Below are 27,079 nucleotides of genomic sequence, written 5' to 3' on the forward strand. Positions count from 1 at the left end.
CTTCCCTTACCTGGCTGGGGCCGCGGGGGCTGCCCACGGGGTAGCTCATTGCTCGCTCGCCACGGGCTCAGCCCTGCCCGCCGCTGAGCCGAAGGGGGGCGGGTGACCGGTCGGCCTCTCCCCCCACTGCCGCTCCGCTTTACGGGGCGGCACCTGAACCTCTCGTGGGCGTGGGGACAGGCGAGTCGGCTCTAATGTGGCCGGCGGCCCGCTGCACTGGGCAGCATTAGCCCCGAGGTGGTGCTGTTGTACAGCCGCGTTCTCTGTCTAGTCCGGCCGCTGGGCTGGGCGCGCCGCAGCTGTCCCGCCAGCCGCAGAGCCCTGGAGCGGGAGCGGCTCTCTGCTTTTAACAGCCATCGTCCCAACTGTGAACTAGGGCAGCCTGCGGTGGCTCCTCTAGTCTGGAGACACAGTGGGACATTAACTGTAACAGAGGTCTGAATTACTCAGTTCATCTCAGTAGAGAGCTGGTGGTAAAGTTTAACAATAACAAGCGAAAAAGTGCTATTTAAATGCTGATCATTCAGTAGAAGTATCCAACATGTCTGGATTCATTTGGAATTGTATTCTACAAGAAGTAGGTTGCAAGATTTAAAGATATAAAAACTGAATGGCCAATCATGTGTTTTAGCTTCTCTGCTAGGATTCTGGAGAGAAGGAAAAGAGCGAAATAAAATCATATTTTTATATATAATAGATATTACAGAAGTTAGACATTAGAAGTGACCTATTAAATCAGTCAGCCTTTCCTTCTTCCCTAGTTAAAATGTCCTCTACAAAACCCTCAAAATCAAGAGATTGTAAACTCAGAGGGAAGATCTCACCAGGGAGACTGGAAGATGTCAGGAAGGTATTTTTTCCTTAAAAATAAAATGTCAAGATTGGGTGAAGTCAGTTGTATTTTAAACTAATGAATAAAGATGCCAATAATTTAGTAAATGTCGTATTAATGTTTTCAGTTTTGTGAATAAATACAAAATCCTGAAGTTCTTAAAAAACACATCAAACAGGTTTCCAATGGCCCTTGTCTTCAGTTTTTAAGCCATTCATAAGTTTTTCTTTTGTAACATCCAATTTTTTCATTTCATATGAGTCAAGTCAGTAAAGCTTTGCTCTAGACTCACAATCACATGGCTCTTTTTCTGAATAGTCTAGTTCAGCTAGGGTTACCACCTGGCCGATATTTGACCAGCCTGGCCATTTTTTTATGGATTTGCCAGTTGCCAGAAAAAGAATTTAATCTGCTGGGATTTTTTTTAATATGGATCTAAAGATTTGCATTATCATCACAATATACTGGGATATCTAATGTTAAAAGTTTCTGTGTCTAGCTAAAGATGCTGCAGTGTTCCCACTTCCATGGTTTAAGGAATAACAGATCAAAACTGTTGAAAATACAGCAGCTGTCTGCACACCAACTCACAAGCACACCACGCATGTGTGAGAGAGGGTTTGAGTTATGCGAGAGTGAGGAGACTGCAATGTTATCATGTATCATGTAATGTTACCACTGTATGTGGAATCGCTCTAGACACTATAAGTGGCTGTTGAAGGGGAGGGTTTATGGAGTTGCCTTGTGGTTGGGGTTGCCGTGGGCTTGCCTGGGGAAGGGTGGGGTTTTTGCATTTCAAACAGGGGTGGCTCTAGGTATTTTGCCGCCCCAAGCACAGCAGGCAGGCTGCCTGCAGTGGCTTGCCTGCGGGAGGTCCCCGGTCCCACGAATTAGGCGGCACGCCTACGGGAGGTCTGCCGAAGCCGCGGGACCAGCGGACCCTCCGCAGGCATGCCACCAAAGGCAACCTGCCAGCTACCCTCGCAGCAACTGGCAGAGCGCCCCCTGTGGCTTGCCGCCCCAGGCACGCGCTTGGCATGCTGGTGCCTGGAGCCACCCCTGATTTCAAAGCCTAAATTCAGTTCATATACAAATATCTCACAACACAGAATAGCTGTCTTTTGCATCTTAAAAAACTTAGTACTTAAAATTATTATGGTTCAGCGTTCTCCATTCTCTTCCTTTCTTAGGCCCTGATCTGGCAACTCATTCTGTAGGGGTGGGAGCAGAGGTCTACTGACATGTATCTAGTTGCAGGAAAGAGCTTGCACCATGCAGCTCCATCATAGTAGTGTTACTGGTACAGAAAAATCCCATACAAGCAATGTAAACAAGCCCTTAATTTTGGACCCTTTGAAAAAGAAAATATAAAAGAACAAATTCTGCAGTCCTTATTCAGGCAAAACTTTAACAGACCATTGGGAGTTTTGTCCAAGGACCAGAGTTGATTCAGAAGACAAATATGATTGTGCATAGTTGGTTATCTTGAAATTCTGCAGCTGCATATGTCTAAATAAACATAGTTGCAGGACTTTTAAGATATGTGGTGCTGCTCATCATGTACATGAGATTTAGAATAAAGAATCTGAAGTGATATTTCAGGGCTCTTCTTTTTTTGTCAGCATCTGACTTTTTAAGCATTACACTCTTAAGGAAGCATTTGAGACATACTGCTGAGAATTTGTCCCTTTAAAGAAATTACATCAATTTGATTGCCAATTTTGAGTTTCACTCCAGCTTTGCTCCCAGAGCCAGCTTCATCACTTTTTGGGAGGTTCACAGAATACTCTGTATTAATGCGAATGAGCAAACTTAGTTGTATTAGCAAATAAACAAGATATCATGTGTCCCTTAAATATTGCGGTTTCTCTGTTTTCAGATCATATCCCTCTCAGTTTTATAGAAATCCTATTTTCTCATGGAGTTTGTAAGCCCCAGCTTGGGAGGGAAGAGGAAGTAGGGAGATGTACTTTGACATAAGATATTATTCCAAAATAACTGTCCCAACCCCTAAAAATGGGTGCTGTAGTTTGGAAATAAAATTAGATACCATATGATAAGGATGACACACACAAATATAAAATTGTCTTTCCCCCGAGACATTTCCCTGGAATGAAGCTACTGAATGTGTGAATAACAAGGACTATCCAAGATGATGGAGAAAACATAAATGAAGATAAATGTACCCATTTATAATCTGAGGACCTGTCTGTTATGCTGGTATGTTAAAGATCTCACAGTGCTTTTAGTAAGAATAGGGATTTGCCTTTGTGTCCTTGGCCGAAATTCCCCCTATTTACCAATTCTTATGAAGCCTGTTTTTCACCTAGCTTCTGCCTCCACTGCAGAGATGGCTACATTTCCATGGTGCTATGTACATACAGCATGTTAAACACTTGGGATCCTTCAAGGTGAAAAAGCACTACAGTGTTTAAATGATATACATATACAATCTTCATATTTTAATAATGCGCATACCTTAAATTATAGCTATATAATATGGACACAATGCTTTATTTAATCTAAGAGCGAAGCTCCTATAGACTTCGGTCTTCCCTATGCCTTAATGTACTATAATGAATGAATCATCTAATGTACAAAATTCCTCTACAGCAACAAAAGTGATACTTGGACTTTGGGTCCAAAATATCACTGGAAATATAAATTTAATTTTGGTTTGTAGCTTTGATATCTAGTACTAACACCTTAACATCACTTTTCTAGTAGTTTAAAATGCCTGAAATGTAAATGCATTTTAAGCACTCTACACATGAATATTATCTTATGGTACAGTAATTTTAAATAGTGTTAATCAGCCTGAAAAATCCACCTTGAAATGGAAGTGCAAATCAAGTTCAGGAAACACTGAATTTTAAAACATCATCATCTACTGCAAAAGATATAAAATGTATTTGGGAATATATAAGTATACAGTACTTTATTTCATTCCATGCACTTTTTTAAATCAAAAAGACTTTAAATTCTTATTCCTGTTTGCAAATATTTTATCTGTGTAGCCTTTTGACAACACATTACTTGTTAGTGATAAAAACAAAGACAACAATTAAATACAATAAAAAAAAGAAATCTTTATTCTTTTGGCTCAACTGTAATGTGGTTTACCGTTCTTTATGGTAATAGCATTTTCCTGCATGCAGTTCACCAACACACAAGTCAATAGTTTTAGTTAAAGGAGGAATCAACATTTAATTTTTGCTTGTGTAAGAAACACAAATGTCCTGATGTGATCAATTATACAAGTTTGCTACTTAAGTTCTTGTGAAAAAGATACTGTCTATCCCATAGTATATTTAGAACAGTTCTAGTGCAGCATGAATCAACAAGAATAAGAATAGTCTATGTAAACAAACACTGGTAAAGATCAATGATTCCATGAATAAAAAGACTACCTTGAAATTTCTGATGCAGGCAGTGCTAGGATTTCAAACAAATCTTTCCCACCACATTTCAATTACAAGTTATATCTATTTGGAAGCAAGTGCATTTCGGACTGAATTTGAAATTTATTTCACATTAAAATGTGTGCAAAAATACAGTACTAATAAAAAGAAGCAGAAACCTAAAACTACCTCATTCTCTCCTTTACCTCTTATTTTGTGAAGTTCTTTGATTAAAAAGTGCTATGGACAGAAAGTAACAAAAGTGACTGTGACATCAACCTGAAGATAATTTTAATTTCTGATTTTATGTACAAAATGCTGAAAAATAAAATAAAATGATATTTTTACAATATTTATATTTTCTTAGAAAATCCTACCCATGTATTTTCAACAGATTAAGCAGTTTGAAACATGTCCTGTACAGTCTGGCTATACACCGTACAGTATTCACTTAAAATTTAAGAATGCAAAGCAAGAAGCTCTTTAATAGCTGCAAACTATTGCTTGATGATATGAAGGAATGATTTCTGGTTGAACAATTTGTTTCACTTTACCACTGACATATGGCTTCCCATATTAGACTTTTGAACAGTGGAAGGAATAAAATACAGCAGCAAAGGCAAGATAAACATGCATCAGTGATAGCCTCCAAAATATCTATAATGGTACAGAATACATAACATTATCTGTTGAAAGCTTGCAAACTACACTTATCGTGGTACATATTTGATGCAATTAATATTGTGCTCAGGTCATTATTTGTTTGCTCAAACATGCACCACATGGTAAAGTAACTATTTACATAGATGGTATTATTTTATTGACACATACAATGTCAACCTTGCTGAGAGTAGAAGATGGCTAAATGATACTGCAGGGTGAAGCAAAACAGCTTTATAAAGGTTGACTTTTTTGGTCAGTTCAATTTTCTAGGTTAGATTAAATGAGTATTTTGTTCTCCACAGAAGAACACTTAAAAAAATCAAGTTTATATCGCTAACATTTTTTCTCAGAGAAGTTTGTATCAACTATAATTTAATGACTTGTGAAAAAATAAAATATCTGTTTTATTATTGTAGGTTCTATGGGACTTTACAGGCACATTAAGATTTGTCTGAATGAGACACAAGATGAATACTTTCATTAAGCACCTCAAAATATGGAGCCACCCTGAAACATGGAATTAGTTAAAACCCTTGCTTTGTGCGAATGGTGTCATGTGTTTTCCATGCATGAACAATGAGTGCAGCATGCCTTCATGCAAATCACTTCTGCCTGTACATTAGAGAGAATCAGAGGATAAAAGACCTGGTCCTCATATCCCCTTCCCCAACACAAAACCCATTTACAAAAATAGTCACAGATAATAGGAAACAACCTGTGAATTAAAAAAAAATGATAAATTCACCAACACCAATTTTTGTAAAAATATGGCAAATATAGCAGTTGAAATGCAGACAGTGGATACAATTACTGTACTCAAGTGTTTTTTGTTAATCACACAGAAATTGTAGGTTTGCACCTTTTTTTTTAAACTGGTCCCTACAGTCTGAGTAGCCATTTTGTCTCCTCTTCAGCAGCATCAGCTGGTAGTGAAAACAATAACCTCCTGTCAAGGTTGTTACCCTGTTTTACAGAGTCACAGTTTGATGACGAGGGGTCACTGTCTTGTTATAGGCACTGACCTTAAGTGTATATATATATATATAAAATCATTTTATATATATATTTATATAAGTAAAAACTGTCAGTTTGGCATAGACCTCATACAGGAGTCTTGTTGACACAAATATGTCACTTTCTCAGGATGTAAACTATTTGTCACCAATGGAATTCTTTGTTACTTTTTACCTTCCCTGATGTCTTTACCTTTGTCTTCTTTTTCTGATTTGTCTTTTTCATATTTCTCTTTGTCTGGCTTTGTTACGCTATCATAGGAAGGTGGAGAGGTTGTGGAAGGGGTCATATCTGTTTTTTCTGGAGTGGAGTTCTCATTTAGCTTATCAATAATCATATCTTCTTTGATAGGCAGGTCATCCTCATCTTTATCTTTAACTTGGTTAAACATACATGAAACTTTTTTAATTTTTTGCTTTAAAAGGTAACGTCTGAAAGCTCGCTGAATAATGACAGCAGATACGTCCTCTTGTTTTCGTTTTAATGTGGTTGTAATTGGTTCATAGGAGACTTTAGAAGGATTTGCTGCCATAAACCGATCTTCCATTTGTATTCGAAGTGTATCCATTTCTCCACTTTCTCCCAAAACACGCTTTGTAAAAGCAAACAAGATGTCAAGGCAGTGAATTCTGTCACCACTTACCATGGGAAGATCCATTGCAATAAGCTGAACTTTGTTTGGTTTTGCTATAAGAAGAGGAGGATCCAGTGAAGATGCAAAATCAGACAGTTTACTGAACTCTATGAACTGGGTGGCATCTGGATCAAACTTTTCCCAAACCTCATAGAACATCTCAAAGTCATCCTCACTCAAGGGCTCGGCACTTTCTTCTGTAGCAACACTGAAGTTCTCCAAAATAACAGCAATATACATGTTTACTACAACTAGAAATGAGATGATAATATAACTGACAAAAAAGAAAATCCCAACTGAAGGGTTACCACAGTCTCCTTTAACTGAGCTTCCGGGGTGATCTTTATAAGGGTCACAGTCTGGTTCTCCACTGTTCATAATTGGTGCTAATAAACCATCCCAACCAGCTGACGTGGTAATTTGAAATAGGCAGATCATACTGTTGCCAAAAGTTTCAAAGTTGAACATGTCATCAATACCAACTTCCCTCTTAACGTAGGCAAAGTTGGACATTCCAAATATAGCATAGATAAACATGACCAGGAAAAGCAGGAGACCAATGTTAAACAAAGCAGGAAGAGACATCATCAAAGCAAAAAGCAAAGTACGGATCCCTTTAGCACCCTTAATGAGACGCAGGATTCGACCTATTCTGGCGAGTCGGATAACTCTGAACAAGGTGGGGGACACAAAATATTTTTCAATCAGGTCAGCTAGAAACATACCTGTTAAAAAATAAATTAGTTAGTAAACATATAATAAAATGTAACAGCAACTACAAAAGATTTATACTATTACATACAATGTTGACCAATGAGAAGTGAAGCAAACTTATTCAAATAGCAGAAGTTTGCATTGTGGACATTTAACCAAACAGTTATAGTATGGTCTGACATACAAATCTGAAAAATCCAGCAATTTGCAAGATTTTGTAAAACTGCATCAAAGAGATTTGTTCATTTTAGACAGTATCACTATATTTTTTCCTGGAACTGCCCCTTACTTATATACTTCTGTGATCTGTTAGTGAATAGACCAGTGGATATTGAAGTTTACAGAATATTTTTCTGTTTAATTGTAATAGAAGTAATCCAGATTAATCTGAAGGAAGTGCCCTATTTATAGTTTCTGGTAGCAAATTATAATGTAATCCATTAAAATAAAATTATTTAAATTAAATATGCAAATTCAGACAGGTATTTAACTCTTTAATCACCAATGAAATAATGTGACCACAAATTTAGTGGGAATCCCACAGCAAACCCGTATATAAATAAACCAGCAATGAAAAGGCTTCTTAGAAGAAAAAAGTGGCAGAAAATTTCTTTATTATGGCATCAGAGAAGCAAAAAACCTGTGACCTTTTCAGCCACTCAGAAGATAGCTATGAGTGAAATCCTGTTCCCCAAAAATAGGCCATAAAACCAGATAGTGGACTGAGGAATCCGCCAAGGCCAGAGACAAGGAATCATACTCATTCCAGGCAGCCCTTTCTGCTCCTGTGCGCTAGACAGAGAAATAGGCCATTGGAACTACATATTTGTAAATCCACCTGCTCCAGTCCTGCTCTTCCCTCTGCCTCTCCTGAGATAACAGGCAAGGAGCCCTCAGATGTAAGTGCCAAAGGTGGCTCTGCAGCAGGAATGGTGGGGGATGCTGACCTGCTGTGTGGAGTCCTAGCATGCTGTCCACACTAAACAGTAAAACCAGACAAGTTCTTTTGCTGTTAATGCTATCTGTCATCTCAGGGTTGCAGGGCACAATTTCTCCCTGTGATTACCAATAATAAAGTTTGTTCATTTTTGCCTCAAAACAGCCTTTCCATTGATTGGTTTGTTTCTATACTAGAGTGATATGCAATTTCTACTGCACTCAGAGTCATGGTCTAATAGGGTTGCCAATTTTGGTTGGACGTATTCATTAAGGTTTCATCAAATGACATAATCTTGAATTAAAGATTAATCTTTAATTCCTGGAGACTGGCAACCCTACAGTCTAATTTTTGATACTGAAAATGACAATCAATCAAATTTAATTGGTATAAAAACTCTTAATACACAGTTCCTTTATTTCATGCACAATATGGAATAAGAAATTGGCAAACTAAAGAATTAGACTCTCTTCAAGTCAAATGTTAAGGACTTAAATTCCTAAAACAGATGTTCAATTTCTACTCTTTTAGTCCCTTCTTGAAAGTGAATTATACTTACCGACTATGGAGAGAATGACAACTACAAAATCAAAAATGTTCCAGCCTATAGTGAAATAGTAATAACGAAGTGAAATCAGTTTCAGAATACATTCTCCAGTGAAAAGGACAATGAACACAAGGTTAATCCACCATAAATTATATTGCATCTCATCACTCTGGTCGTCTGTTTCTACCATCATGGTGACCATGTTAAGACAGATAAGAATCATGATGCTGATGTCAAATACTTGTTTTGTCACAAAATCAAAGACCATGCCTTGGAATTTGTTCTGTGGGTATAAAAGAACGCATCATGCATACACCTTGTGTATAAATTTCATTAGTCAAATAATTAACTAAATCTACAGTTTCCTCATCTGTAAAATGGGGATAATGATACTGACCTCCTTTGTACTTTGAGATCTACTGATGAAAAGCACTATCTATAGACTTGGTGGAATTTTATTTTTATTTTATTATAATTTCAACAGAAAACATCAAGGTTAATTTGTAAGCATTTTTTCAATTTTTATCACTTTAAAGTTTCAATCATAGGAAATTGTGGGGGCTCAGACAATAGAATCAGACAATTATTTAATGACAGCAGACATTGAGATTCAAAAAATTAAAGTTTGATACCTATTAAAACGCAAATTGTCAACATCCCATCAAAATATACAAAGTAATTATCCACAAATCAAACTCTAATAAGTTCTCAAGCAGCGTTTTTCTTACTTTGACTATCTGTAAATTTTGATTTATTTTTGAAAAAAAAAGTAAAAATCTGATCTTTCCAAGCTTAACTATATAGGAACTAGGTATTATTATTATTATTATTATTTATTATTAGTTACACCCTGAGGACTGCATTTTAAGATAGCCTCCTTTTAATGTGCATTCACTTGTTTGTGCATACATAGACATTTGCCCACACAAATTCAGTAGTTAGGCCTCCAAAGATTCTACTTATGCATATTAAAGGGAAGATTTTCAAAGCTACAAGATTTGGTTGTCTTACCGACATTCATTTTACTATATGGGCTTTAGTGATACAGCAGACTAAAAAAATGTTTAGCTTTGACAAAACTGGCAAAACTGGTTTTGTTTTTTGCCCATGGCCATCACTTCCCTTCCCTGAAAACCTATACAGGTCTCAGAGCTAAAGAAAATACAGCCTCCCTAATAAATACTTCTTGTACCACTAATAAGATCTTCAGCCTCAATTAACTATAAAAAACATTCACTAGAGAAAATCCTTCTTCCATCTGTGCAGCTGTTGAAGATATGATGACAGCTGAACCAGTATGGTTCCACTGCACAAGGAGCAGAACAGGAATTGAAGATCCTTTGCATGGGAGGGTGAACACTTTGAGGAGTGCACAGCTGTACTCTAGTTGCTCCCTAACTGATATTGCACAGGATGGAGGATGGGGAAGAGAGAGGCCGAGAATCCACCATTTCATGGATACTCCAATTCTCTATAGCCAAGAACAGGCATGTAAGAGACATGTGGATTAGCCTCCACAGAACAGCTGCAAAGCCACTCTTGGCCTGAAAAGAGGGTTCTTTCCTAAGGCCTTGACACCTTTGGCACTCACAGTACTCGAGCTGTAAGTTAGTTGTTTTAGACAGATCAGTGGTTTGAAGGATGCGACCTTCAATCCCACTAATCTTCCAACAGATTCAGAGTGAGAATTCAAAGCAAAAAGAAGGGTCCTCCACAACCAAGGAGATTAATGAATACAAAAAATAAAATTCATTTGGATTTAAAGAGAGAAAAAGTTTGCTTTAGGTCAATAATTTTTCTTGCTTACAACTTAACCCAATACATTATTTGAACAGTATGGGAAGGAGGGAGGAAACTACTTTAATTCTTACCGCTGGCCTAGGTATAGGTTTTTGTGGTTTCTTTGAACCCAGCTTTTTCATTGCATTGTAATATTTCTTCTGTTCTTCTGTCATAAAGATGTCTTGGCCTCCAAAGTAAAGAAATGAGATCAAAACTAGTTACAACCGTGTACCTCCATTGATTACCTACAGTCACCATCACAATTAGTATTATCACTCCTGTTCAGAGTCTCAGCAGAATCCAAGGACTGAATGGGCATAAAGACTGGCTTGCTCTCTCAGTCTTCTTATTTTTATTGTCATTGTATGGGAAGCTGCTAGCAACTCCTGAATTTAGGTTGCCTAACACTTTCCATTCCAAAAGATTTTTGCAACCTTTTCTTTGAGAAGCTCTCAAATGTCCAGTGTCTGCAGTAGGCCTTTGATGTTTTGCAGGGGGAATGCATTCAGGCAACAGATGTGCCTTGTCTTTGTCCCATGCAAGTCCTTCACCTTTTGCCCAGACATGAAATGTTAAAAAATTCAACTTCCCTTCTCTTGTTTTTGCTCCTTAGGAAAATTTTGGCAAAATACCTAAATAATAAGTAAATATGAATATTCTGTGACTAGATTCATGCCCTTGCTAAAGCAGCAACACACATACTGTACTGGGTACAGTATGGAGCTGCCAATGAAGGCACAGTGGAATGTTGCAGGGGTGAAGAGGTCCAGGCTGGACTCCCTTCCCTCCTATACCTAGCACAACATGGTGTCAGCAGCCCTTTCCTCTCCACCCACAGGGTCACTACATGGGACAGGAGCGCCCCCAGCTGATGAATGTGGGCCAGCAAAAAGAGCTAAGTCTGACTGGGTTCCCCCCATGCCAACAAATCCTTGGAGTCAGCACTCCTTCCTCCCCATCTGGGATAATAGCCTTTTCCTGCTGTCAGCGAATGTATTTAATCCTGGAGCTCAAGTAGTAATAGTATGTATTCAGCACTGCAGCAAAAATGAAGACTCCATACAGTACAAAGAAGGATAATATGGTCCTACAACTAAGATTTATATGTCTACATTTGGGAGATCTCAGACATGGAGGCAATGTAGCCAACATTTTTTTATTGCTTGATTTGGCCATTTAAATCTTTAGCCTTTTTTATGATACAACACCTTTAAATTGATTATCATTTTTCTTTTTCTATTTTGGCTATATATGCTCATGTGTATGGTTTTCCTAATTCATCCATCCTGCAATGGAATGAATATAGTTAAACCTGTTTACATTACATACTGCATGTTACAGCAAGGGATAATAAATGTTAATCATAAAGAGTAAAAAGTATAATATTTTTCTGACCTGAAGTCACTACAATAATTCATTGTATGGTAGGCACCAAAACAAGCAATATTTTTGTATTTAGCTTTCTTTTCAGAACAGTGACGAAATACTTATCTTCTTTTTTTGCTGGTTGAAATTATCTATGATGACACCAATGAAAAGATTCAGGGTAAAGAATGATCCAAAGATGATAAAGATGACAAAGTAAAGATACATGTACAGGTTGTCCTCATACTTAGGCTGATCCAATACCTACAAAACATGCACAAATGTCAAGCTACAGTATCAGGATGAACACTGTGTGTCAAAAGCCTTATTTGTTATATAAAGCCTAAGGCTCTATAATTCGGATTCATGCGCCTTATGAGCTAGGCTCCTGTAATGGCCTGGTGTGGCTCCCCTCCTCCCCTGGGAGGGTTGAGCCCCAGACACTGGAAGGGGCGGGGCTACAGAGCAGTGAGCCCGCCCCTCAGAGGGTCAGGTGGCGACCCGGAAGCATAAAAGCCGGCCATCAGAGCTCAGTTGGACTTCCCGGGAGCGGACACCGCGGACCAGGTAGGCCCCGAGGGGGAAATTGGAAGTGGCCCGGGGACAGCTGACCTCAGTCAGGCTGCTGATCAAACAATGCCCATGTCAGTGTGTTGCGGTCAGGATCCCCACTGACCGTCAGCGGTCATAGCCGCTGCCTAGGGCCCCGGGCCGGGACGCAGTGGAGTGTGTGGCAGTTTTCCCCCTCACCGCAGTGCTCAGCCCCTGCACCTACAGGCCTGAGCCCTAATTGTTGTTGCCCCGCCCTAATCCAGGGCCTGGGCCTTCCTAAACTGTTTGCTGCTCAGCCCCTGCACCAAAGGGCCTGAGCCACTTTGTACTGTTTGCTGCTCAGCCCCTGCACCCAAGGGCCTGGGCCCTCCGGACTTATTTGTGTTGTTGCCCAGCCCCTGCACCAAAGGGCCTGGGCCCTCCGGACTTATTTGTGTTGTTGCCCAGCCCCTGCACCAAAGGGCCTGGGCCTTCCTGAGCCCTAACTGACTCTGAGAGTGTTGTTCAGCCTTAAAGGGACAGGGCTGAACCCACGTAAGAACGACGGCCCGGTGTGGCTCCCCTCCTCCCTGTGGAGGGTTGAGCCCCGGACCCTCACGTTTACAGCTCCGTATACTCTGATTCTGAAGCCGCAGAATTCACCTCCTTGCCACAGAACTCTGTTCCAGAACTCTGTTCTGAGCTTTCATTAAAAAATTAAGTTTCTAGCCCTGATGGTTGTTGGAAAAACCTTGAAAATGTTAAATGAGTGTAAACGAACACTGTGTCACCTGCCTCAATTTGTAGACAACCTGAAACAATAGCTCTAAGACAGGGTAGTCAATAGGTAGACTGCGGGCCAAATCCACACTGCCAGATGCTTTTGAACAGACCTTGAAAACTTTTTATTTACTTATTAATTATTATTATTATTGTATTTTCTCTGGAGTCTGGACCTTGACCAAGAAATTTGGACCTTGACAGAAAATAGCTGATGACCCCGCTCTGCGAGGTATGAACCGTTCCATTCTTCTCCATCAGGTTCTTGTGGATTCTGCAATTCCAATGGCAAACAATGTGATGTTTTCCAAGATACCATGGAGTTCACCAATTCTGCCATAGAATCTGGCATTTTAATATAGCTAGGCTCCAGACATTTTGTTTTACTTTCCTGCTAAGACCTCCCTTCAGCTACCCCTTTCTTACCATTTATAAATCTAACGGGGAGTTAATAGGATTATAGGGCACACTCCCTGCATAGTTTCATGGAACAAGGGAGCAGGAAGTCGGGGAGCCAGAATGGAGCACAGCTTGTAGCCTGGGAGCAGAGGAATAAAGAAGGATAAACTGATGAGCTATGTGGAGCACAGAACAGTACAGGATCCGAGACCTGAGGAGTGGAGCCAAGCTGCTTGGAAAACAACCTCATCCTTGAAAATCATCATTGTTGCAAATAATTGCCCACAAATTTTCCACCAATGAGTGTTTACAAGTATGAGTCATAGCCATTTGAGTATTTGCTTAGGAACCAAGGGTATTTCATGGCAAAAGAATAAGTTAAAGTTACTGTGGAATTTGGTCTTACTGTGCCACAGAATATATGGGACCTTAAAGGATCTTCCCTTGATCTCCTTTTCTTTTGTATTTTCATGCTCTTAGCTACCTTTTCTGCTTGATGGAACTATATAGCTCCATGTTATCTCATTTCCAGTGTCACTCAAGTAAGATATCAGTTACATTACTGGGATCACATAGTTCACACAATCAAAACAATAACTCCAGGGAATATACTTACATTTCGAGAATCCACAGCTGCATACATTATATCCATCCATCCTTTAAATGTGGCCTGTAAACAGAACACATGTGCTTATTTTCTGCTGTTCCTAGAAAATGGCTAATTGGAGACACTGTTTATGAACTGAAGACCAACTATATTCATATTCATTTTAAAATACTGGTATGGTGCAAGATTAATATTTGGCTTTTACCTTGTATCTTTTGTTTTGTATACAATAATTGAAAACACTTATAATAAATATGCAATCCAGCTAAATGCAATACCTAATTGTTTACTACAAGGAATAATATATCTATTAAAAATTCTCATCTAAATATGCACTATCGGAAACAAAGATACATTTTGTGTGTGGGGGGGTGTATCATGGTCTATACGATGTAAGCTCTGCTCTTGACTTTCAGAGTTAAGGCTGAGTTAGTTTTAGCACTGAAATATTTATATATATGTGCACAGTGTGTGTTTACAGTCATGTGTATACAGCTGTGACACAAAGAATAACCAGGGATATAGTCAGTTTAATAAATATGCACACATACATATTTATAGCTAGATATAGATAGATATTTAAGTGCAAAAGACAACTCAGCCTTAACTGTGAAATCAAGAGCAGTGCTTACATCATATAAACCATAATACATCCTCCCCACACAAAATGCATTTCATTTCTGATAGCATGTATTCAGATGAGAATTTTTAATTGATATATTATCCTCTATAGTAAAAGATTAGGTATTGCATTTAGCTGACTGCAAATTTTATTATATTATAATTATATTGAATACATCCATAGTTATACTTTGTGTCCACTCTGCACATCACCAGTTCTGGTACTCAAACATATTATGCACTCAGCAGTAGCAATGGTTACTCCACATGACTCACTGCATAGCTCAGGGCCCATTTACCTCTTCTGCAGCAACCCCACCATACATCCTCCTTACAGTAAAAGAGAAAGCATGTTGAAGCATGGATAGTGTGTGTGGTAAGCCCAGAGACCAATTGCACCACATGCTGGACACTTAAGTAGGTTACTCTGCAGTCATTTGAGTGCATGGGAATGACTTCACCTCTAGATCAGGAGTAACTAATTTGTCCTACGATTGCTACAGATGATTTGCTACCAGTAATTACAAGGTAAATATAGACAAAGTAACTTATAATATATGGTGAATTATGTCCCCGAAACTTGCACCATAAGGAAGAAGTAGTAGTCATGGCAATATGAGCCTAAAGTAAGAAAATATTCCAGATTTGAACTGATAGATTCTCAGGGCTTTTAGAATTGTCAAGCAGAAACAAAGCAGACCAAAATGTGTCCAAGAGGTGATAAGCATGTTTGCATGAAATGGTGTGATTCTGTGTCTTGTGGAAATGAGTAAGGATTTGTCTAATATGTATAAGTTTACAGAATGTATTTTTAAACTTATTTTTTAAAGCAAGGGTACAAGTATAAGAAAAAACAAATGGCATCCTCAAAAGTTAAAGCTGTAGTGCTTCAGAGTCCAAGACACACCCAGTGCTCCTCATTGAACCTTTTGGAAACACCACCTCCTCTCATGTGTCCTAGCACGTTCTGGTCATGCAAAGTAGGCAACCAATCAGCTCTCCTATTTCCTATCATGTATTGAAGTCTCCCATCCTTCCCCAAAGGGACCACGCACCACTGCCACTTAGTTCCACTACTCCTTTCCAGAACATCTCAGTCCCCTTCATTTTTGCTTTTTATTCTATTTTTGGGTGTGTGATTTTAGCCATATACTTTTAATAGCATATACACTTACCAAACTTGCTCTCCATAATACAGGGAGCCAACTTAGCCAGTTGAACTGGCAAGCTGGAAGTGAGTCCCAGGTATGTAAAGGGAGAGACAATGAGTATTGTGAGTGTCCATTTCTGCTTGCTTGAGATCTCTTCCACAGCCAGATATGTATGTCTGTATGTATCTGTCTTTTTAAAAATTGTGCTCAGCATTCCTACCATATGTAAGGATTTTCATGGCACAGTAGTAAACAAAATATTTTTTTAAGTGTAGGACAGGGTAACTTAGTGACAAAAACACTGAGAAATTACTCTTTACTACAAGTAAACAATAAGGAACATATTAAAGAGTAGTAACTTACTACTTGAAGCAGAGAAAGATAGCCAAGTCCTACATTATCAAAGTTTACTTTAACGTTTTTCCATCTGGCAGTTTCATTGTTGTTTATGAGGTCCTCACATTGACTATAATTGTTGATTTGGCTGATATCAAACCTCTCATCATTTGTGGTATTAATACAGTAGTAGAATTTGCCAGCAAACAGATTTACTCCCATGATGCTGAAGATTAGCCAGAATATAAGACAAACAAGAAGCACATTCATAATGGATGGTATTGCTCCTAAGAGGGCATTCACAACGACCTAGCATGTAAATAAAAGGAAAATAGTGGAAACTGTGTGAGAATATGTATTAAATAATTAGATATTTTATCAATTTTAATAATCCTTTCTTAAAATGTAATACAGTATATTAAATCTGTTTGCAATCTGCTTTTCAATTGGTGAAAGTAACTCATACTATTAATTTAACAACCAAAAGATGAACAAACTTCACCTAGGTAGAAAGCAAAAAAAGTATAAAATAAATAAAAACCTGATAGTGGTAGGATGTTGCCTTATAATTTGAATACTCTAATAAAAGAAAAAAGAGATACATGTTAAACTCAGACATAAAGGAAAATCTATAAAAATGTAGCAAATCATAGGTTTAAAGAAAGAATGATGATATGAAGAATTAATTGATGAAAAGGACTTGGCAAAAAATAGAAAAAAACCAGGATGATTTAATTCTTTAAGATTGTTTAAGTAACCCTAAAATTTGTGCACACATTTCTTGTCTTATTTATTCACACATTATTCTTCTAAAGACCAGTAGCAACCTTTACATTAAAAAGAGCAAAATCAAAGTATTATGTGTTTAGTTGGATAAGCAGTCAATTTCAAAATTCAGTCTAAACAACACTGTCACTGAGTATAATTAATAGGAAATTAGGAGAAGTCAGAATATTAATATGAACGTGTTAAGGAAGTATGGTGGTAATTAATGCAAATGGAAAAGCAGGTAGGTACTCAAACAAAAATACTCAGAAACAGTTACAACTTAGAGGAAGAGACTTATATTATTCCCACTTGACTTCAGAGGGAAGAGAATCAGGCCCAAATGTAGCAAAATGTAAGAATGGGTTATTGTTAGCTAAAGTATTTAAGGGCTTTTACAAATATGCCAGGGTGTTTAAAAAAAAAAGAGAGAAAGTAGGTCCATTAAAAAGGGTTTACTTAATGTTTAGATTAATAATGATTGAAAAGAGTTAAGATAATTTAAAAAATCTGTCTGTAAACCAGAATAAAGAAAAGAAACAATTAGGGCTCAATCCAACTACTACAGAAGTCAATGGAAAGATTGCCATTGACTACAATGGCAGCTGGATCAGACTTCTAGAAAATAAGAGAAATTTTGTAAAATACCTAAAGACAAAAGATCAGCTAAGAGAATATTTGACAAATGTGAACACATGCAAATTAGTCAGTCCATATGATCTGGATCCTAGGAAAAATTACTGCTCTGTAAGTCTAATGTCTGTCCCTAGTGAAATAATATGATGAAAGAATAAGTAACAATGTATCAGCTGGGTAGATGTTTAGTGGGTACTACAACAATTGTTATTAGGTATGATCTTATATTAAACCTTCATTAATAATCCTGAAGAGGAGAATACTAATCATGCTAACATAGTTGATATTAAATTGAGAGCAGATGCACATGCTAGTGAGGACAAAGAAGTAACATGAAGAGACCTGGAAATATTTTTAAAATGGGCCAAAAATAGCAAAATTATATTTAATTTGAGAAATGCAAGATAATGTATTTTGGGAAAAATAATATGAAACTCAGATATTTGATGTGGTGGAGAAATTTGAAAAGCATTAATGCTGAAAGTACTAGGGATGACTGTGGGCAGCAAATTAGACATGAGTATGAAAAGAGTCAGCTCCAAGTGTAGTAATGTGACTTCAAAGCCTCAGATGGAAAATGAATAATGCTGCATTAATAAAATAATTATGTTCACTCCAAAAATTATCAGTTGTAACTATAAATTGCTAAAATTACTTAGGCGGGTATACTCAATGATAGAGAGTGTATTTATTGATATATTAAGACTTCATATGTTGTGGATTGTTTTCTAGTATTGGTAATATTGTGCCAAATTTGATGTCAGACATACATTATTATTATTATTATTAATATTATAGCCATTATTTATACTGATAGCAGTGATTTTTCATTTTTGCATCTGACGAAGTGGGTATTCACCCATGAAAGCTCATGCTCCAAAACGTCTGTTAGTCTATAAGGTGCCACAGGATTTTTTGCTGCTTTCATTTTTAGTTTCTATAACATAAAGGGACTTTCAGTATGAGTCCATTTATAATAATTACTGTAGTTTATGGGATATTACTTTGCCAAAACCAAAAATGGGCTGTGGGGAGGAGGGTAAGTATGCTGGGCAATGGCATTTCCTATGCCTTCATGGCTCCACACCTGCCAATCCTATATGTTTATTTTGGGGAGCTACATGCTTATGACAGAACCAGTTAGCCTCACCACTTGCACGCATCTGCAGGTAAGTTAAAGGGGTCCTTGACTCTATCCTCTCTCTAGCACTAATTTGTTCATTGATGTCAACAAATTTATATTCATAACAATAAAAAGTGCAAATTCTAAGAAAATCTAAGATTTCTAGTATGACATCTGGTATTTTAAAATCAAAATAGTATGGTTAAAAAAGAAGAAAAACAAATTACAAAGCATAATTGGAAATTGCTAATGTAAATCATTAATATAAATCAGAATAACAAGAGACATTGTCATTCACCAGTAGGGCATAGAGGATTATGTAAGGACTTTTCCCAGTCCCATACTGGACAGACGTGGGACTTCTTCAGCCTTCCCACAATGTTCCAGCAGAGCTCTCTCCTTTGTTGGTGATATGGGTGGCAGGGCTTTTTCCTTGGGAGGGTGTGACAGTCTACACTATTAAGGTTACTGCTTTTATAAAATTATGATAAATCTGTTACAAATTATGCCTTGTGAGGTATCATTGGAAAAGTCATAGTCTGCTGAGTATTACTGTCCTGTTAACATGTGTGTATCATGATTGTAAATGTAGTTATGAGATTTTGCTATATGTTTGTTACAGAAACATGTTGTGACTCTGGAGAATGCTCACAGACTAGCTCTTTAGAAATAACAAAAGAACTATAAACAAAGGACTGGCATGTCTTTCCTGGAGACACCTCAAACTGCAGGTATACAGAAGGTGCAAGCAAGAATTTGCAACTCATACGTGAAGAACTGAGTGCAGAGCACTTTGTTAAGTCATGGGGCCTTTTCCAGTAAAGTCAGGATATAAAAAGGGGAAACAAAGGCCCCCGGCCACCTCTCTCCTCCCACATCTCTACTGAAACAAGATTGCTTGAAGGACTTGGAACTGGAGAAGATTGGTCCCAGGCTGAGAAGGGACCCCAGCCTGTGTACTAAGAACTGTGAACTGCCTGCAACATCCAGATGGGTGAGAAAAGTTGTGTGCTTCTAATTTAGCCTTGGTAAAATTTAGGAAACAGCTTGCAGTTTTTATCTTTTATTTCTTTTTGTAACCAATTCTGATCTACTATGCCTACACTACTTAGAATCAAGTAGACTCTATCTTTCTGTAGTTAATAAACTTATTCTGATGTTTTATCTAAATCCAGTGTGTTTTTGGCTGAAGGGCTTGGGGAATCTACTCAGGTTAATAAGGGCTGGTGCATATTCATTTTCTTTGATAAAACAACAGACTTTATAAGCTTGTATTGCTCAGTAAGTAGTTGAGCAGTACAAGGCGGTACCTTTCTGGGGTGCCAGGGATATGTGGAGGTTGCCCTCTATATAATTCAAGAGTGACTGGGCATAGCACTCTGGTATATATCTGGGGGTGAGGGGTGACTTGTATGCTAGAGGCTGGGGTGAGTGGGCAGAGTGTCAGCTCACACAGCAAAGCACGGCATAGTATAAAACAGGCTGGAGAATTAAGGGGGCACAGCAATTCTACAGTCCAGATTGTACCCTGGGGGCTGTCATGGAGGGGTTCTCAGACATATGGAAATTAACAATTCAGCAATAATGTTGAAATAATTTAATATCTGAAATCAGTGATCAGAGACCTTTAGGCCTCATTGAGGGATAGCTCCCATTGATTTTAGTGGGCATTTTGGCTGCAAAAATAAGGGGGGGGAAAGGATTTGGTCAAGTTATAGATATTCTGAAATACTTTCTAACATTTTAAGTGATATTTAAAAAAATAAACATTCTTAACCAAATCTTTTAAGATCTCATGATCATTGACATTTTTACTTAAAAACAGGACTGTGCTATTTTATAAGTATAATAATTCCATGCACCAGGGAGAATAGTTATGAAGATATAAAGGATTTGTTATGTGGAGAAGGCATCTGACCTCAGGCATTGTATCTCATTACACACAAGGTGTCTGTATCTCTCGCTCTCACAGCTGCATGCCCAGTCATGTGTTTTCCTTCCATAATTGCTGCATTTCCACAGATGACCTACTTTTTCCTTTTTTCAGTGTGAGTCCTGTAGCTATAGTTATAGCTCAAATTATGAATCTTTTACAAAGTACAAAACATAAAACAGCGCATCAAAGAAAACATTGGGCTAGATACATCCTGGCTTCTATTAGTGTAAAAATTGGTGGACAGGTTCCTGGCAGTAAAAAGTTCTCCTGGGAAAACAAACCATCGTGCAGAAAGAGGTCATTGACTAAACGAAAAAGAAGACAATGGACGGCCAACACCGACCAGCAATGAATGATGATGGTGGGAATAGCCAATTCATGATTCAGCACAACCCTTACGTATACTTCAGTCTGCCTGATGCCCCATCTGTAAATTAAAGTTTCTTCCTTCCAGCAGGAACACTGACAGAAAGTGTTAGTGGAAACACCACATGCCCTCCTTCAAGGTGAGTCCCTTCTGTGACTCAATGGGCCTTGCTGGTCCACACTGTATCAGGGATGTGTGGTAAATCGGGCTATAAAGAATAACTCGGCAGACTTTTAAAATGTGTAGAGAGGAATTTCCTGCACATGTATAAATAACACTATATTAATGCTCACTGGAAGTAAGTGTCAGCATAATACTCATCAGCAAATAATATTGTATTGTAATATTGCTACTTCATAGATTCACAGATTTTAAGGCCAGAAGGGACCATTATATGATCATATAGTTTGAACTTCCTCATAACATAAGTCACAGAACCTCACTCAGTAATTTCTGCATCAATCCCATAATTTGAATTTGATCTATATGAGACATTCAGTCTTGATTTAAAGACTTGAAGTGACAAAGAATCCTCCACGTCCATAGATCTGGTTGTTAATTACCTCACTCTTAATTGCACCTTATTTCTAGTCTGAATTTGTCTAGGTTCAGCCACTGGATCTCATTATGGTATTTTTCTATCATCAGAAATCTCTCCCCCATGTAGATACTTGGAGACAGGGATCAGGTCAGTAGACGTATTCAAATAATCTTAATCTAGGAAGAATTTACAACAGTGTAGATAGCATGGGGTTCAGAGTCAGATTCAATCCTTCATGAAAGGCAGTGCTTTCCCTCCTTGCTATTCTTTACTCTTCCACTGTAGCTCCTTACTGCACATATAAAACATTTTATTATTTAACACTCATAAGTATTTTACTGATTATCATTTTAGTGGAAATGTCGAGGACATGTGCTTTTCCAGTGTGGTTAGACATAATCAAATTTATAGATGGAAAAATCTGTTAGGTTTGAGGTAAACAGCATAAGATCCTTGGGGCTCCTCAGTTCCAGTATGTCTCTGGAGGTGAAGAGGAATACATTTCTATCAAAAGTAGGTGTATGTTCTAGCCAGTCTGAGCAGAGTCAGGTGTTTCAAAACAGTTGGCTGGGAAAGTTTGTGGAAGGTTTGCTCTACAAAACCTCTTCCTGCAACAACTGCTTGAAGTCACAACACAAGATACAATATTTTCAGATATTTAAAATACTATGTATTGGGTGGGTGCAAACTTTTTCACAGACAACTCTCGGGGTGAACTTTTAAACTTTCTGACTTGTCAACTGTGATGCTTGGAGATCAGGTGCCAGCTCATGCCTAGGCCTCACTGAACACTGACAGATACATAGCTGAAAACCAGTTTGGCTCACCTGTGTGTTAACATTGTTAAAATATATGTTAAGTTTATAAGAATGTGTTTAGTGTTTGGACTTTATGAAATGCTTGTGAGCTGCTGCATGCATTAATCTCACTTATAATATCCATATTATAACCCATGTTATAAGATAAATAAATGTTTGTTTTTAACCATAAAAGTGTTTGCTATGAAACTGGACATCCCCATAGTCAAGAGAGAAGCATTACCAAGTGTGAAATACTAGTTTTCCACAAGAGATGTCATCTCTTGCCCAACAAAAGATGGACTAACCATTGTGGAACATCAGTGGACAAAATACTTTGTTGGTTGCTCCACACACACAAAGAGGGGATGTGCACAAACCCTCAACCCATCACAGTTTGAACTCTGGGGAAAAGGAATAAAAATCTGTAACCATTATCCTGCTTGGAATTTGGAAACGGCAATGTTTCTAAGCATAAGGGATCCCCAAGGTGCTTAGCATGGTTTAGCCCTAAAGGACATGTAGAATTTGCACATTACAGCAGCTTCTATTACTTTTTGAAATCTAAGACTGCAACACATTTGTGTGCATATGTTTACCTGCTTTAACCTTGTAAATAACTCTCATTTCTTTTTCTTATTTAAAAACTCTTTAGTTAGTTCATTATAGGATTGGCTATAAGCATTGTCTGTGGTGTGAGATCTATGGTACAATTGACCTGGAGTAAGTGACTGGTCCTTTGGGTCTGGGAGTAACCTGAATATTATTGTCATTTTTGGTGGAAGGGACCATTTATCACAAAGGCAGGCTTGCCTGGGGGGCAAGATAGACTGGAGTGCCCAAAGGTTATTATAGTGCTTGAGGAGTTCACACCTGATAGTTGGTTGGTCAAATCTAATTATAGAACACACAACCAGTTTGTGCCCTGGTTTGTAATAGTCAGCCCTGAGATTGGCATGTACACTCATGAGCCACTCCAGGCAGCCTGACATCAACAAATACCCTAGAAAAATCGATGTCACGGAGCTGTGCTGAAGAAATTTGGGAGCTTCACAATTAGTTTGGTTCAAAGACCATCAAAGATATTAAATTGTTTTGTTGATTGATTTTCAGATGAATCTGCAAAGGATGAGTCCAATGTTGATAAATGCAAAGTAATGCACATTGGAAAACATAATCCCAACTATTCATACAAAATGAGGGGGTCTAAATTAGCTGTTGCCACTCAAGAAAGAGATCTTGAAGTCATTGTGGATAGTTCTCAGAAAACATACGCTCAATGTGCAGTGGCTGTCAAAAAAGCTAACAGAATATTAGGCACTATTAGCAAAAGGATAACTAATAAGACAGAAAATATAATGCCTCTATATTAACCCCTAGTACACACACAGCTCGAATACTATGTGCAGTTCTGGTAACCCCAGTTCAGAAAGATATATTAGAATTGGAAAAGGTGCAGAGAAGGGCAACAGAAATTATTAAAGATATCGAACAACTTCTGCATGAGGAGTGATTAAAAAGACTGGCACTTTTCAGATTGGAAAAGAAACAACTAAGAAGGGATATGATGGAGATCTATAACATATTGACTGGTATGGAGAAAGTGAATAAGGAACTGTTATTTACTCCTTTATATAACACAAGAACCAGGAGTCACTGAATGAAATTAATAGACAGCAAGTTTAAAACAAACAAAGGCAGTATTTCTTCACAAAACACACTGTCAACCTGTGGAATAGGGGATGTTGTGCAGGCCAAAACTATAACAGGATACAAAAAAGAACTAAATAAGTTCATGGAGGATATGCCCATCAATGGCTATTAACCAAATGCCCAGGGATGCAAACCCATGCTCTGAGTGCCCCTAGCCTCTGTTTGCCAGAAGCTGGGAGTGGACGACGTAGATGGATCACTCAATGATTGTCTGATCCATTCAGTCCCTCTGAAGCATTTGGCATTGGCCACTGTCAGAAGACAGGAGACTGGATTAGATGAGCCATTGGTCTGACCCAGAATGGCCATTCTTATGTTCTTAGGGCTAATTTATGTAATGAAAACACAAAGATCCAAACTTCTAACAAAAACACATTACAACACATGAAGAGGAAATTATATAGGATCAATTTAACTTTAACTTAGTACTATAGTTTTAGGAATTCACAATACATCCATGCAGTTGATAAGTCCTAGAGCCCAACAGGAAAATTCCAAATCAGGTGGGAGGTAAAATAACCTACATGAGCATACTAACGTGTGATATAACATATGAATTTACATAAGCAACTGAAGCCTTTTGCTTATCTGTTAGTGATAAATATGCAAGAGATAAGATAATACTGTGACATTTCTGCATGGATTTGTGATTCCTTATTCTGCATGCATGGTTTCTTTTTAGGCATGCATTATTTCATGTTCTTTCATTTTGTCTTACCCTCATCCCTTCAAATCGTGACAAGGCTCTTAGAGGTCTCAAAGCTCTTAATGTCCTAAGGGATTTAATCGCACCAAGTTCTGAGTAGCCCAAGGCATTAGCTGTTAAGCTAACCAAAGAGACCTATATAAAAACAGAAAAGCAATAATGCTCATTCATCTTGTATATCCTCCTATACATATGCAAGGAATGGATCTCTTTCTCCAGGAATCGTTTTATAACCTAGGAGAGATCTTTTGAGTCAGCCAAAGTAGAACAAAAGTGTGTTACATGACACCTGTCATTGAAATCCTGTTGGCACAAGGATATAAATGCTTTATAAGTTCACACATAATGGTCAATATTCACTGGAAATGAAGTCATACACATAAAAAGAACCTCCAAAAATGAATCTGAATTTGAACTGCCAGTTTAGGATAAGACTTTTCAGAAAGTCCACAGATCTTGATAGTAATCCGAAAACTCTCAAGGACCAAATACAGACATGGTGTAAACAGTCACAACAGACAAGGATTAATTTGGCCCACAGTCAATAGAGACTTTCTAGCGTCCAAAGTGTCTCACTCAAGAGCTGTTCAGAATTATTGGCATTGTTGAAGACTGATAAATGAGAAATTTCTTATCTGATAATTGTCTGTTAGCAACTTCTCTCTGAATTTATAACTAATGGCCTAGCCACGCACCCCCGCCCCAGCCCAACTGTGGAATTCAGAAATGGCCCAATGTAGCTGCTGGAGGCTACAGAACAAAGTTCTGTTCTTCAGCTCTGGTCACCAGAAGAGTTCTTCCACAGACAAAGAAACACTCCAGTAACTAAGTATTAGGATTAAGACAACTTGATATGACATATTAAATTGACCCTAAGTTAATATATGTCTAAGAGTCCTTTTAGAGAACAATTTCAGTTTATATTCTGGTCATTTACCAGTCTACCAAGGTGGGTTGAATTCAGGGACAAATGGCTAACTGAAAGAAATTCATCAGGTAAAACATTTCTCATTCCGTTACACAGCTTCTCTCTTCATTCATTACTAATGGGAAGTGGTAAGCAATGAATCTCAGAAGTAGGAAGGGAAAGAACTATTATAGTAGAACAACAGGCAGGAATGGAAGTTCCTCCCATATAAAGCAAGAGCTTTATAAACTAAGGAGCTATGTGGGAACCAACCAAATAGCACCCTCATTCAAAACAATGCCTGTGTGAAGGAATGGAAAATTACTTTGCAAATCTTCCTCAGATGAGGCTCATATACTTCCTTGCCCCCACCCCCGCTGAGATTTCTGTGAATAGTTTCTCAGATGTCTAGCATGCCAACTAGTGCTAGATATTTACATCTTGTCTATAGCAACCTTGAGGCCCTAAGGCCTTGGTATTTCAGATAGAAGGAGATTAACAGGATACAATTGGCGTATGTATTCCATATGCTTCAGATGTATCTTTAGAAATCTAGCTTGAGAGCCCATTCATGCCACAACCTTCCAAGGATTAGGAAAACATGATGGGAGAACTATTTCTCAGGAATTGTGGAAAGAGGAACTTATCTGGAACAGAAAGTTTTGTGGATCTACAAGAATAACATTTTCCTTATAGCAAAAGCAGTGTGGTTCTTGCATGGATACGGAAACCAATTTCAAAACTTGACTTTTGGAGGTAATGACACCTAGAAAGGCAAGCCGCAGAGTTGTCTAATTTGTCTCTGTGATAAACCTGGCACCTGATACTTATATGGAGAATCCAATGTACCTGTCTACAAATGCCGCTATGTCTGGTACCCACATTTCTAAGGTACTTGGCTGTAGGACTCGAACCAAACCTCCTTGGAAAAATACTGGTGTAGATGAGATCCCCAAATCTTTCGGATTATTATAATATTTATATTATCTAGAGATCTGGACCCCATTGTGCTTGGCACAAACAAACAAAAAGCCAGGCCAGGTCTCAAAGAGCTCTCTGTTTCCCCTCACATCAGAAATGTGAATTTGACCAGACTAATTAATAAAACATCCTGGCTGAGTTCTATCTGGATATCAATGTCTCAGAGGTTAATGTAGAATCCATGCTGAACTACATCTCTCTTCTGATGCTGTGGCTGGTAACTGTAGGTATTCAGAGTCTGAGTGGAGTCCCTGCTTTGAGAGGTCTCGCAAGTACAATGTAGCTATCTATCA

The 27,079-nt window shown here is 38.1% G+C and overlaps 2 protein-coding genes and 1 long non-coding RNA gene across 11 annotated transcripts in view; 1 reads left to right on the forward strand and 2 right to left on the reverse strand.

Annotated features, from left to right (window-relative positions):
• CSRNP3 (cysteine and serine rich nuclear protein 3) overlaps window positions 1-386 on the reverse strand; it is a 146,179-nt gene extending 145,793 nt beyond the window's left edge. The window contains exon 1 of the mRNA XM_039495652.1: window positions 11-386. The gene's annotated coding sequence lies outside the window, so the exon portion shown is untranslated. The remainder of the gene's footprint in view (window positions 1-10) is intronic.
• On the forward strand, window positions 206-19,990 carry LOC120375059. Its single transcript, XR_005586417.1, has 4 exons — window positions 206-577; window positions 762-850; window positions 2,932-3,052; window positions 19,461-19,990. It is a non-coding gene; the product is annotated as an uncharacterized LOC120375059 (long non-coding RNA).
• Window positions 3,936-27,079, reverse strand: part of SCN2A (sodium voltage-gated channel alpha subunit 2) — a 127,547-nt gene continuing 104,403 nt past the window's right edge. For 6 of the 9 annotated variants that reach the window (XM_039495641.1, XM_039495639.1, XM_039495642.1 and 3 more), the window contains 7 exons: window positions 24,911-25,033; window positions 16,342-16,623; window positions 14,216-14,269; window positions 12,016-12,153; window positions 10,614-10,718; window positions 8,755-9,025; window positions 3,936-7,269 (listed from right to left, as the gene is read on the reverse strand). In XM_039495641.1, coding sequence (XP_039351575.1) covers window positions 6,074-7,269; window positions 8,755-9,025; window positions 10,614-10,718; window positions 12,016-12,153; window positions 14,216-14,269; window positions 16,342-16,623; window positions 24,911-25,033 — 2,169 coding nt within the window. In that variant the 3' untranslated portion in view covers window positions 3,936-6,073. The remainder of the gene's footprint in view (window positions 7,270-8,754; window positions 9,026-10,613; window positions 10,719-12,015; window positions 12,154-14,215; window positions 14,270-16,341; window positions 16,624-24,910; window positions 25,034-27,079) is intronic. The other 3 variants (XM_039495645.1, XM_039495643.1, XM_039495648.1) reach the window with 1 other exon arrangement.

This window comes from Mauremys reevesii, linkage group 11 (genome assembly GCF_016161935.1).
Source record: "Mauremys reevesii isolate NIE-2019 linkage group 11, ASM1616193v1, whole genome shotgun sequence".
In the NCBI taxonomy this organism is placed as follows: domain Eukaryota; kingdom Metazoa; phylum Chordata; order Testudines; family Geoemydidae; genus Mauremys; species Mauremys reevesii.